The sequence below is a fragment of the Emys orbicularis genome, chromosome 21 (genome assembly GCF_028017835.1).
Source record: "Emys orbicularis isolate rEmyOrb1 chromosome 21, rEmyOrb1.hap1, whole genome shotgun sequence".
Classification (NCBI taxonomy): Eukaryota; Metazoa; Chordata; order Testudines; family Emydidae; genus Emys; species Emys orbicularis.
In genome coordinates, this window is record NC_088703.1 from 19,507,333 (window position 1) to 19,520,219 (window position 12,887).

At 62.0% G+C, this 12,887-nt stretch overlaps 1 protein-coding gene across 1 annotated transcript; it reads right to left on the reverse strand.

Annotated features, from left to right (window-relative positions):
* Window positions 1-256: 256 nt before the first annotated feature.
* On the reverse strand, window positions 257-12,418 carry LOC135893068 (leukocyte immunoglobulin-like receptor subfamily A member 6). The gene is made up of 13 exons (XM_065420857.1): window positions 12,360-12,418; window positions 12,215-12,250; window positions 11,376-11,666; window positions 10,345-10,629; window positions 8,593-8,883; window positions 7,140-7,430; window positions 6,112-6,396; window positions 4,431-4,721; window positions 2,581-2,703; window positions 2,008-2,035; window positions 1,244-1,287; window positions 675-712; window positions 257-418 (listed from the first exon to the last, which is right to left on the reverse strand). The coding sequence occupies exons 1-13, from the start codon at window positions 12,388-12,390 to the stop codon at window positions 257-259; spliced, it is 2,196 nt and encodes a 731-aa protein (XP_065276929.1). The 5' UTR covers window positions 12,391-12,418.
* Window positions 12,419-12,887: the final 469 nt, after the last annotated feature.

Here is a 12,887-nt window from a genome sequence, read left to right on the forward strand (position 1 = left end):
GCCCAGGTTGGGCTGGTTTGTGGTTCTGTGTTTATTGCAAATCTGAAGATTAACAGGAAGCAAAATAACATAAACAGCCATACACCAGCCCTTACATGTGGGCCTTGGCAGGGCAGGGTGACAGCAGCTCGATGGGATGGGGATGCAGTGGGGGGAGGGCAGCATCCCCCCATAATCTTCCCTGGAAGCAGAGTTCTCTGGGGCTGGAACTGCAGGGGGGTGAGTCTGTTGCCCCCTGGGGGCCAACGCCCCATGGCTACGGGGGGCTCTCACTGTGGGGCCCCTGGCTCACGTTGATCGCGGCATACACGCTGGGCTGGGCGGGCTCAGGGGCAGGGGCCGGGCCCCCCCGCTTGGCCTGCAGCACCTGGCCGTCCAGCTCGGCGTAGGTGAGTCCGTCGGTGCCGGGGTCGGGCTCCTGGGGCTGGGAGGGGAGAGAGTCACTGGGGTGTGTGTGAATCCACCACACCCCAACACACACAGAGCACAGGGTACATACACACACACACACATACAAACACACTCACACCTGCAATCCCAGCTGGCGATCCCATAAGTCCCTCCCAGCAACCTGACCCCCACCACAAACTACTGAGTGTGCCAGATAAGGTGAGTGGGGTCCATGTGGGTCAGGGTTGGGGGTCAGGCCCCATGGGGGATCAGAGGACACTTACCAAGGTCTGTGTCTCTTTCCCTTCATCGATGGAGGCGTCTGCAGAACAGAGACACCCGCTGAGCTGCACCCCCGACCGGCCCCGCGCAGAACCCCACACCCAGCTCCGACCCCTCCATCCAGCTATGGGGCTCAGAGCCCGGCACAGCCACCCCCGCCACTCCCCTGCCGTTCAGCATGGGCCAGGGTCATTAGCCCCATGTTACAGAGATGAAAACTGAAGCACAAAGATGTCTAGGGGGTTACAGCGGGGTGGGGGGCTGGGAGTCCGAACTCCTGTGTTCTCTCCCTGGCTTGGGAGGAGAGTGGGGTCTAGACTAGTGGTTAGAGCAGGGGGCTGGGAGCCAGGAGTGGATGGGGAACTAGAGTGGGAAGGGAGGGAGGCCCCAGGGAGCTCCTGGGAGTCCAACACTCTCAGCTGATACTGGCTACCTCTGGGACCCTCTCCTTAGTCCCGCCCAGCAGCAGCTATAAATCAGGCCCTGCCCCATATGGGTGGAGCCCCCACAAGCCCCTCCCCTCCCCAGAGGTCCTGCCCCACCCTGGTACCCCCCTGGGTGTGTTACTCACAGGTGGGGTCTTCCTGAGCTGGTGCCTTTAATGCCACCATAGGGCTGGTGCTAAAAGAGAAAATTCCCTTGTAAATGTCATATCCCCCCACCTGTGGGGAGATTCCTCAACACACCCAGAGAGCCCCCATCCTGCCTCACACTGAACCCAGTTCCCTAAACCCCCCTTTCCCCAACCACCAGACCTCACCCCCACCCCGCTCTAACAACTAGACCCCACTCCCCTCCCCAAATTGGGGACAGAACCCAGGAGCACTGTGACCCCGGCAGGTTGATTCGGAGGTGTGACGAACTGGGACAGTTCTTACTGTGGGCTTTGAATGCTGACAGGGGAGTGTGGCTAGGATAGTCTGCATTGGGGGATGGGAGACTGACCGAAGGAGAATACCTGAGCATGTAACATGAGAACCCAGGAAGGGGTTAGAGGCCAGGTGACACCTTTGCCCGGGAAACTGAACAAAGGCTGTGGGAGGGGTCGCTGAAGGCAGAGTCTCAGGAGCTGGCTGGGGAGATGGCTGGGAGGCAGACGGGACTCTGACCTCCCAAGGGGGCTAGGGTGCCCTGGGACCCCAAGATGGACCTAACTGAGGGGGGTCCTGTTGTCTGTGCCTGCAAGACCTGTCTTGGAATGTGTTCCTGTCGTCTAAATAAACCTTCTGTTTTACTGGCTGGCTGAGAGTCATGGTGAATCACAGGACGCCGGGGGTGCAGGGCCCTGAGTCCCCCACACTCCGTGACAGGAGGGGGCAGGAGCTGGGTTCCTACCTGCTCAGTCTCGGTGCGGCTCCTTTTCCTGCAGAGGGACACAAACCAAAATCCCCCATGAGCCAATCGGGATCCGCTGATACCAGTGCCGGCCACTCACCCCCACAGGGCAGCAGGGATGGGGGTGCCTGGGGGGTCCCCTCTGCCGCTGGTGCTGAACCTGGATCCCTGCTGGGGTGCGATGGACCAGCAGGGGGCAGCGCAACACCAGAGCATGCTCCAGGGGCTAGGGGCAGATTAACTCAGGGGGCTTTTCCTGTCCCCAATCCTCCCTCATTAGTGACTTGTTATAACGAACCTGGTCCACAGCTTGGCTCCCCTGGCACCTGAGAGGCACGGTACTGGTGGCTCTTTATACAGGGACCCCTCGCCCAGGGCTGAGATGCAACCACCTCTGGGGTGGGTGTGACAGCTGTGTGTACAGGGATTACTCATGCAGCAGAACCACCTGCTGAGCCTTCACCCCCACCCCCGTCCTTGGCTTTCCTGGCACAGTCCCCCATCCAAGCCGTGACCCCATCCCGCCCTGCTTAGCAGCAGGTTTAACCCTTCCCTCGCTGGGGGGGCACTTACTGGCTTGGGTTTTTCTGAAGCAGACGAAGGCCACAAGGAGGAGGAGGAGGACAGCAGCTACCACACTCACCCCGGCGATGATGGGGCTGGTCAGACCCGGATGTGCCGGTGATTCCAATCCATCTGGGAAACAGCAGAGCCGTGAGTGCCAGGAGTGGCTGGTCTTTTCCCCCCGCAGCCCCTCCCACCCCAGGCGGTGCCCAAGGGGCTGGGGCTCCGCAGGGAACAGGCAGCAGAAAATTCTATGGGGAGGATTTTGGGGCCCCAGGGTATCAAGTGGGGTCAGAGCCAGCAAGATTTGGGGGATTTGTAGTGCTAGGGAGCACTGGACTGCAGGGGGTGGGGGGCTCAGCAGGGGGCATTCGCCCCATCAGTCAGGGCTGGCCTGATTGCCCCAGCACGGCGCTAGGGGGCGCTGTCTGATCCATCCTGGCCATCATTTCTAAGGCATTTCAACCCCTGCCTCATGGCCACACTGGCTCAGGCCAATGGGCCCAGCTAGCCCGGTATCCGGCCTCCCATGCTGGCTCTTCCTGGCTGCTTCATGGGGAGCTCCAACGCACCGCCCTCCCGTCCATGGCCACTGATGGGCCTAGCTGCCCCCAGAGGAAGCCTCCAGCTGCCCCGTTAGCGGTGGGTTCGTGTCTGAGCAGGAGGCTTCGGTCCCCTCCCAAATCTGTTGGCGTCGGTGGGGGGGAGTCACTGCCCCTGTGAACAGCCTCCATCCCTTCCCCTGGTCAACCACTGGGGGAAGCTGCCCCATAATCTGTGACTCAATAGATTCCCCCCCAGCCCTAGTACCTGACCCCGCACTGCCCGGGCGGGTGGGAGCCGGCGCCACTCGAGGCTGGGTTGGGGGGTTCCCCCTGTGGGGGGCGGGGGGGGGAACCGACCCGACCCAGCCTGGAGCAGCATCAGTCAGGGCGTGGGGAGGGGCTGAAACACTGACTCAGAGATCGCCCCCCACCCTCCGCGACCACTGGTAGATCAGACACAGGCCCTACGGCCCTGGCCAAGTGGGGGGCCCCAGAGCTCTGGCTGCCGGGCGAGGAAGATGGGAGAAGCCGCAGCACCCCGACCCTGGTCCCCCGCAGGAGCATGTAGGGGGGGTAGGGGAAGCCTTAGCAACGGGACCTCCACTGTGGCCCCAGGATGGCCTCAGGGCTGGGGGACTCTCACTCCCCGCTGCGCCCCAGGGCTGAGGCGTGGGGACAGAGCTTCTCCGGTCTTGGGGACGCAGTAGCGGGGGGGCCATAAAGTAGCAAATGGGTTGCAGGGCTGCAGTGGGGGGACAGATAGGGACAGGACCGTGGGTGGAATAGGGGAGGGGTCCCTGGGAAGGGGCAAAGTGGGTGGGGCCGTGGGTGGGGTTGCAGGCCGAGGAGGCGGGACAGGAGAGGGACGGCAGGTGGGAGGGGTGGGGAGGGACCCCCCTTTCTCTGGTCCAGGGCCCCAGGAAACCTTGTTTCACCTCTGCCCGTGACTCAGCATCGATCGTTACTGTCAGTCCCGGGGAGGGGGGTTTGTGGCTGGGGATGGTGCTGGCTGGGCAGCCCCTGGGCCCTGACTCCTCTGTGAGTCCCCAGAGCGGGGGCAGCTGGGGGAGCATCCCCTTGGAAAGGCCCCTGCTCTGCAGCTCCCCCTGGGGGCAGGATCCCCCCTTCCTTGGCCCTGAATCTCCAGGAGCTGCTGCTCCCCCCTGGCTGGGGAACTCCCCAGTGACACTGTCCCCGCCCGCTGTCCAGGTGAGTCCTAGGGCTCTGGGCAGAGCCTGGCTCTGAGCATCCCTTCTGGGTGCCGACCTTCTGGTGGTCCGGCTGGGAGCGGGGACGTGGAGCTGGGCCCCTCACCTGCTACCACCAGCTGCACGGGGTCGCTGGGCTGCGAGGAGACGAAGGGCTCTGATCGGGGCCGGTAGCTGCAGCTGTAGCTCCCTCCGTGCTGCCGGCCCACGGTGGGGATGCGGAACTCGGCCCCGTCCCCAGCAGGGTCCATGTGTTGCTGCGGGTTCAGGTCTCCAGCCTTGTGCAGGAAGAACCTCACCTCCCGGTGCTGCTCCTGACACCGGATGGTGACGTCTGCCCCTGGGGCGGTGACCCCAGTGGGGCTCAGAGAAATGGAGGGTCTGGGTAAACTGGGATCTGCGCACAGGAGACAGGCTATGAGAGCCAGACCCGGGCACCCACCCAGCCCCGTCCTCCAGCTGCAGAAGAGAAGAGTGAGGGGGGATTTGATAGCAGCCTTCAACTACCTGAAAGGGGGTTCCAAAGAGGATGGAGCTCAGCTGTTCTCAGTGGTGGCAGATGACAGAACAAGGAGCAATGGTCTCAAGTTGCAGTGGGGAAGGTCTAGGTTGGATATTAGGAAACACTATTTCACTAGGAGGGTGGTGAAGCACTGGAATGGGTTCCCTAGGGAGGTGGTGGAATCTCCATCCCTAGAGGTTTTTAATGCCCGGCTTGACAAAGCCCTGGCTGGGATGATTTAGTTGGGGTTGGTCCTGCTTTGAGCAGGGGGTTGGACTAGAGCCCCCTGAGGTCCCTTCCAACCCTGATATTCTATGATTCACCGGGCACAGGCAGATCCAGGGGCCCCCTGGCAGAGATTCTCTCCCAGATCCCAGAGTCACCCTGACCCAGAATCCAGCTCTGTGAGCTGGGGTCCTCATATGCCATGTGTGGCCCCTGCCTCATTGACTGCATCTGGGCCCCCTGAGCACAGAGCAACTGATGGGCTGGTCTCTGACATCCAGCATCACAGGGCATGAGCCCCACACAGGAAGCGAGTCAGTCCCCCAGGAGTCAGTTTCCCCCATTGTGCGGGGGGGGGGGGGAAACTGAGGCACCCACAGATACACTTTACTTAGTGCAATCCCAGGGGCAGGGACAGTTTCTTCTTCGCTCTGCGTTTAGGCAGCGCCTGGCACAAAGGGGACCCTACATGTTCCCACAACACAAGGGATCCAGCGCTATTGAGGCCAGTGTTTGCAGAGGTCTCCACTAACTGTGGACATCTCGGTTTCTGGGTACTTGGCCTGAGATTCCTCAAGATTGAGGCCCCCACACAAAGAAGGACACTATTGGAAACCGCAACGTGCTTCCATCACACAGAGTCTGTGGCCGCGCCAGGAGCTGGGCCAGATCTCCTGCGTCCCAGCCCAGCGCCGTGTCCACCAAGCCACTGCTTCTCCTGCAGGCCCTGCATCATTCAGCCCCAACCAGGACACTGCCTGGGGCAGGGCCTGGAGAAAAGAGGGGACGGGATCATGGGGTTAAATAGCGACTCACGGTTCCTACGCACAAGTGGCAGCGTTAAAGTAGCCTCCCTGCCCCGAGTCTCCAGGGGCTGCTGCTCCCCCCTGGCTGGGGAACCCCCCAGTGACTCCGTCCCCGCTCCCCAGCTGGGCGTCCCCTCTGAGGGGTCAGGGCTCAGGGCAGAGCCTGGCTCTGAGCATCCCATTGGCACCGAGCCCCTGTGAGGGTCTGGCTGGGGGTGGGGCTGGAAATGGGGACGCCAAGCTGAGCCCCTCACCTCTCACCACCAGCTCCACAGGGTCGCTGGGGTACGACACGGCGAACGGCTCTGATCTGCTGTGATAGGAGCAGCTGTAGCTCCCGCCGTGCTCCCAACGCACGTTGCTGATGGGAAACACAGCCTCAAACCCATCTGAATCCACAGTTTGGAAATGGCGTCGCTCTTTATTCAGCATGAACTGCACGCCCTGGTGCTGCCCCCGACACCGGACGGTCACGGCTCCCCCCAGGGAGACCCCCCCGCTGGGTCTCAGGTAGATGCTGGGTTTGGGGTAGCTGGGCTCTGCAGTGGGAAGCAGACAGGCCGTGAGACGCAGGCCCCGTCACGCACTCCTGGGGTCCGTCCTCACCACGCAGCCTCAGTGCTGGGTCAGACCCGGCGGCCCTGAGGACGGGCTCCTGAATGCCTTTCCACAGGGACCAGAGTTTCCTCTGAGCACTGGGCTAACAGCATGAGACACGGAGAAACCCCAGCGCCTGGGGGCCCAGAGCTCTGCTCCCTGGCGGGTAACAGTCCACTCCAGTCTCCAGGGTCCATTCACTCCCTGGCTTCTCTGCTGGGAGGACTGGGAGCCAGGACTCCTGGTTTCTCTCCCCGGCTCTAGGAGGGGAGTGGGGTCTAGTGGGGAGAGCAGGGGGGATGGGGGCCAGAACTCCTGGGTTCTGTGCACAGCACCACCCCTGACTTGTAGGGGACTGTGGAAGTCTCTACTATACACTGAGATTTATAAACTTCAGCTCTGCCCATCACCCCGTAACTGATGTGTTGTCTGGGAAAGGCCCCCTGCTCTGCAGCTCCCCCTGGGGGCAGGGATCCCCCCTTCCTGTGCCCCAAATCTCCAGTGGCTGCTTCTCCCCCCTGGCTGGGGAACCCCACAGTGACTCCATCCCCGGCCAGGTGTCCCCTCTGCTGGACCCAGGGATCAGGGCAGAGCCTGGCTCTTAGCGTCCCATCAGTGTACAGACCCCCTGTGGGTCTGGCAGGGTGTGGGGTTGGGAGCCAGGACACTGAGCCGGGCCCCTCACCTGCTACAATGATCTCGACGGGGTTGCTGCGATACGACCAGCGATTCGGTTCCGTTATGGAGTGATAGTCGCAGGTGTAGCTCCCTCCATCTTCCCGGCTGACATTGGGGATGCGAAATTCAGCCATGGTCCCATCAGGCACCGACCGCACCTGCGGGTTCGGGTGTCCAGCTTTACGCAGAAAGAACTCCATGCCCGGGTACCGACCCTCACAGCGGATGGTGACACTTCCCCCGAGCGCCACCACCCTGCTGGGGCTCACCCAGATGATGGGTTTGGGGTATTCTCGCCCTGCTTTCAACAAGAGACAGGAGTTAAACAGGGGAGACACAGCCCCCTGCCTCCCCCTGCCCCAATTCAGTCCATCCATCATTCGGCCTCTCTAGGAGTCTGTCCCTACCAGGGTTGGCACTGGCTGCCCATGGGGCTCGGGGGCAGGGGGTTCACCCTGACATAACTCAGGACCCGGCTGCATGAGAGATCACCTGCCCTCCCCTCAGCCCCACCACAGGCCAGCCAGGGAGCCTGACCAGTGGGCCCTCTGCAGCTCTGCCCCCCGCCCTGTGGTTGGAAACAGTCTGTGACTGGCGGGAGTCACACAAGACCCACCTTTCCCCAGGCCCTGGGAACGGGGGGGCTGTGCGTGCAGGGGAGGGAGCTGTTGGGGGTGGTTCTGGGGTAGGGGCGGATCTGGGGGGTTCTCCGCATGGCTGCACTGACCGGGAATGTTTCAGTTACCCTGGAGCCCTGGCCACCGGGCGAGCAGGACAGGAGGAGGCCCAGAACCCCGACCCTGGTCCTCACAGAAGCACCATAGTGGGGACAGGGGAAGCCTTAGCACCAGGACCTCCGCGGCAGCCCCAGGACAGGAGGACTCTCGCTACCTGCTGTGGCCTCAGGGCTGGGGCACTCTGACTCCCCACTGCACCCCGGGGCCAGGGCGGTGGGACAGAGCTTCTACGGTCTGGGGGACGCAGTGGGGGCTGCGAGGCAGAAAGTAGAAAATGGGTTGCGGGGCTGCAATGGGGGGATGGAATGGGGCAGATACGTGGGTGGAATAGGGGCGGGGCCCCAGAGAAGGGGCAGAAAGGGGTGGGGCCATGGGAGGGGACGCAGGCTGAGGAGGCAGAACAGGAGAGTGACCGGATGGGCAGCCCCTGGGCCCTGACTCCTTTGAGTGCCCCCAGTGCAGGGGCAACTGGGGGAGCGTCCCCTGGCAAAGCCCCCCTGCTCTGCAGCTCCCCCTTGAAGCAGGGATCCCCCCTCCCTCAGCCCTTAACCTCCAGGAACTGCTGCTCCCCCCTGGCTGGGGAACCCCCTAGTGACACTGTCCCCGCCCCATGTCCAGGCGAGTCCTAGGGCTCTGGGCAGAGCCGGGCTCTGAGCATCCCATCAGGGTGCCGAACTTTTGAGGGTCCGGCTGGGAGCAGGGACGTGGAGCCAGCCCCCTCACCTGCTACCACCAGCTGCACGGGGTCGCTGGGCTGCGAGGAGACGAAGGGCTCTGATCGGGGCCGGTAGCTGCAGCTGTAGCTCCCTCCGTGCTGCCAGCCCACAGTGGGGATGCGGAACTCGGCCCCGTCCCCAGCAGGGTCCACGTGTCGCTGTGGGTTCTGGTCTCCAGCCTTGTGCAGGAAAAACCTCACGTCCCGGCGCTGCCCCTGACACCGGATGGTGACGTCTGCCCCCGGGGCGGTGACCCCAGGGGGGCTCAGAGAGATGGAGGGTCTGGGTAAGTTGGGATCTGCGCACAGGAGACAGACTGTGAGAACCAGACCCGGGCACCCACCCAGCCCCGTCCTCCAGCTGCAGAAGAGAAGAGTGAGGGGGGATTTGATAGCAGCCTTCAAATACCTGAAAGGGGGTTCCAAAGAGGATGGAGCTCGGCTGTTCTCAGGGGTGGAAGATGACAGAACAGGGAGCAGTAGTCTCAAGTTGCAGTGGGGGAGGTCTAGGTTGCATATTAGGAAGCACTATTTCACTAGGAGGGTGGTGAAGCACTGGAATGGGTTCCCTAGGGAGATGGTGGAATCTCCATCCTTAGAGGTTTTTAAGGCCCGGCTTGACAAAGCCCTGGCTGGGATGATTTAGTTGGGGTTGGTCCTGCTTTGAGCAGGGGGGTTGAGTAGATACCTCCTGAGCTGTCTTCCAACCCTAATCTTCTGTGATTCCCCAGCTGGCCCGAGGCACGGGCAGATCCAGGGGCCCCCTGGCAGAAATTCTCTTCCAGATCCAAGAGTTTTCCTGAGCCAGAATCCCGGCCCTGCGAGCTGGGCTCCCAAAACCACAGACACAGATCTGCGATTGCCTAGTTCTTAGGTTCTTCATATGTCGTGTGTGGCCTCTGCCTCATTCACTGTGTCCAGCCTTCCCTGAACACAGAGCAACTCACGGGCTGGACTTTGGCGCCTGGCACGGCAGGGCCTGAGCCCCACACAGGAAGGGAGTCAGCCCCCCGGGAGGCAGGGAGGGGTCTTTATCCCCATTCTACAGGCCACAGACAGATTCACTTTCCTTAGTGAGCTTCCAGGGGCAGGGACTGTCTCTTCGCCCTGAGTTTATGCAGCGCCTGGCACAGCGGGACCCTGATCATGGCAGGGGCCCCGGGCCCTACATGCTCCCCCAACACAAGGGATTCAGCGCTATTGAGGCCAGCATTTGCAGAGGTCTCCGCTAACTGTGGGTGTCTCGGTTTGTGGGCGCTCGGCCTGAGATCTCCCAAGATTGAGGTCCCTCCACAAGGAAGGAAACGTTTGAAAACTGCGACATGTTCCCATCACACAGAGAATGTGGCTGTGCCAGGAGCTGGGCCAGATCTCCTGGGTACAAGCACTATGCTGTGTCCACCAAGCCACTGCTTCTCCTGCAGCCCCTGCCTCATTCAGCTCCGGCCAGGGCACTGCCTGGGGCAGGGCTTGGAGAACAGAGGCGATGGGATCATGGGATTAAATAGCGACTCACGGTTCCTACGCACAAGGGGCAGCATTAAAGTTGCCTCCCTGCCCCGATTCTCCAGGGGCTGCTGCTCCCCCCTGGCTGGGGAACCCCCCAGTGACTCCGTCCCCGTTCCCCAGCCGGGCGTCTCCACTGCAGGGTCAGGGCTCAGGGCAGAGCCTGGCTCTGAGCATCCCATTGGCACCGAGCCCCCATGAGGGTCTGGCTGGGGGTGGGGTTGGGAACGGGGACGCCGAGCTGGGCTCCTCACCTCTCACCACCAGCTCCACGGGGTCGCTGGGGTACGACACGGCGAACGGCTCCGATCTGCTGTGATAGGAGCAGCTGTAGTTCCCGCCGTCCTCCCAGCGCACGTTGCTGATGGGAAACACAGCCTCAAACCTGTCCGAATCCACAGGTGGGAAATGGCGTCCCTCTTTATTCAGCACGAACCGCACGCCCAGGTGCTGCCCCCGACACCAGACGGTCACGGCTCCCCCCAGGGAGACCCCCCCGCTGGGTCTCAGGTAGATGCTAGGTTTGGGGTAGCTGGGCTCTGCAGTGGGAAGCAGACAGGCCGTGAGACGCAGGCCCCGTCACTCACTCCTGGGGCCCGTCCTCACCGCACAGCGTCAGTGGTGGGTCAGACCCGGCGGCCCTGGGGACGGGCTCCTGGATGCCTTTCCATAGGGCCCAGAGTTTTCTCTGAGCCCAGGGCTAACAGCATGAGACACGGAGCAACCCCAGCCCCTGGGGCCCAGAGCTCTGCTCCCTAGCGGGTGACAGGCCAGTCCAGTCTCCAGGGTCCATTCACTGCCTGACTTCTCTGCTGGGAGGTCTGGGAGCCAGGACCCCTGGGTTCTCTCCCCGGCTCAAGGAGGGGAGTGGGGTCTAGTGGGGAGAGCAGGGAGGATGGGGGCCAGGACTCCTGGGTTCTCTGCACAGCACCACCCCTTACTTGTAGGGGACTGTGCAAGTCTCTACTATACACTGAGGTTTATAACTTTCAGCTCTGCCCATCACCCCCTAACTGATGTGTTGTCTGGGAAAGGGCCCCTGCTCTGCAGCTCCCTTGGGGCCAGGGTCCCCCCTTCCTCTGCCCCAAATCTCCAGTGGCTGCTTCTCCCCCCTGGCAGGGAACCCCCCAGTGACTCTGTCCCCGCTCCCTGGCCGGGTGTCCCCTCTGCTGGGCCCAGGAATCAGGGCAGAGCCTGGCTCTGAGTGGTCCATTGGTGCAGAGACCCCTTGTGGGTCTGGCTGGGTGTGGGGCTGGGAGCCGGGACACTGAGCCGGGCCCCTCACCTGCTACAATGATCTTGACGGGGTCGCTGGGATATGACCAGCGATTCTGATCCGTTATGGAGTGATAGTCGCAGGTGTAATTCCCTCCATCTTCCCGGCCGACACTGGGGATGGGAAATTCAGCCACGGTCCCATCAGGCACCATCCGCACCTGGAGTTTTGGGTGTCCAGCTTTACGCAGAAAGAACTTCATGGATAGGTACCAACCCTCACAGCGGATGGTGACGTTTCCCCCGAGCGCCACCACCCTGCTGGGGCTCACCGAGATTGTGGGTTTGAGAAATTCATGCCCTGCTTTCAACAAGAGACATGAGTTAAACAGAGGAGACACAGCCCCCTGCCCCCCCACCCCAATTCAGTCCATCCGTCATTCAGCCTCTCTAGGAGTCTGTCCCCTACCAGGGTTGGCACTGCCTGCCCAGGGGCTTGGGGGCAGGGGGTTCAGCCAGACATAGCTGAGGACCCGGCTACATGAGAGATCACCTGCCCCCCCGGCCCCACTTGGGGACAGCCTGGAGGCCTGGCCAGTGGGCCCCCTGCAGCTCTGCCCCCCGTCCTGGTGTTGGAAATAGAGTCTGTGACCGACGGGAGTCACACATGTCCCAACTTTTCCCCAGGCCTTGGGATCGGGGGGTGGGGGGGGGGCTGTGAGTGCAGGGGTGGGAGCTGCTGGGGGTGGATGTGGGGATGGAGGTGGATCTGGTTTGTTCTCCCCATGGCTGCAGTGCCCGTGAATGTTTCTGTTCCCCGAGGGGCTCTAGAGCCGACGGACAGGCCCACCCCACGTATCCCCTCCCCCGTTGTTGATATTACCGTCCACCCCACAGACTGATACTCACCTCCCCAAACCTCGCTGTGCCGTGCCAGCCAGCAGCCTGGAGAGGAGATGGCTCGTTAGTGACCAGATCCCAGAGCAACTGGATCCTACACCCTGATCTCAGATCCCCCCAATGGGCACACACCCTGGCTGTCTCTGATACTCACCGAGGAGGAGGACGATGAGAGCAGATGCCATGATGGGGGCAGTGAGGGGCCTCTCAGGGTTGCCACCAACACCCCGGTGCCAAGCTCCACCGAGCCCCAAATAAGGAACTCAACTGGTGGCTCTAGCTACAGGAAGTCTATCATGTCTCGTCTCTTCCTGCGTCCATCACACGTTGTCTCTAATCTGCAGGCGAAATCTAGCGCAGCCAAAGCAAGCAGAGGTCCCTGCAAAACCCAGGAATCCCTGGGCCCATCAGCCTGGCCAAGCATCATGCAGCTCCCAGCTTATCTATGTCTCTGTGGGGGGGGGGGGGGGGAGAGGTCACCCTCAGTGTATCCTGCAGCATTGGGGAAAGTGCATCTGGCTGGGAACCAGGAGACCAGAGGGTCTTGTCTTCAATCTTCAACTGACCACTACAGTAGAACCACAGAGTTACAAACTGACCAATCAGCCACACCCCTCATTTGAAACTGGAAGTGAGCGATCAAATGGCAGCAGAGATAACTGAAAAAGCCCCCCAAATACAG

What these genes read in the sequence shown, in the direction of transcription:
- LOC135893068 (XM_065420857.1), bottom strand. Translation starts at nt 12,390, where the DNA reads ATGGCATCTGCTCTCATCGTCCTCCTCCTCG. An exon ending in CGTCGAGATCATTGTAGCAG is followed by an intron (nt 6,397 to 7,139) that starts GTGAGGGGCCCG and finishes TTCCCACTGCAG; the next exon opens with AGCCCAGCTACCCCAAACCC. An exon ending in GGAAAGAGACACAGACCTTG is followed by an intron (nt 419 to 674) that starts GTAAGTGTCCTC and finishes TCCCAGCCCCAG; the next exon opens with GAGCCCGACCCCGGCACCGA.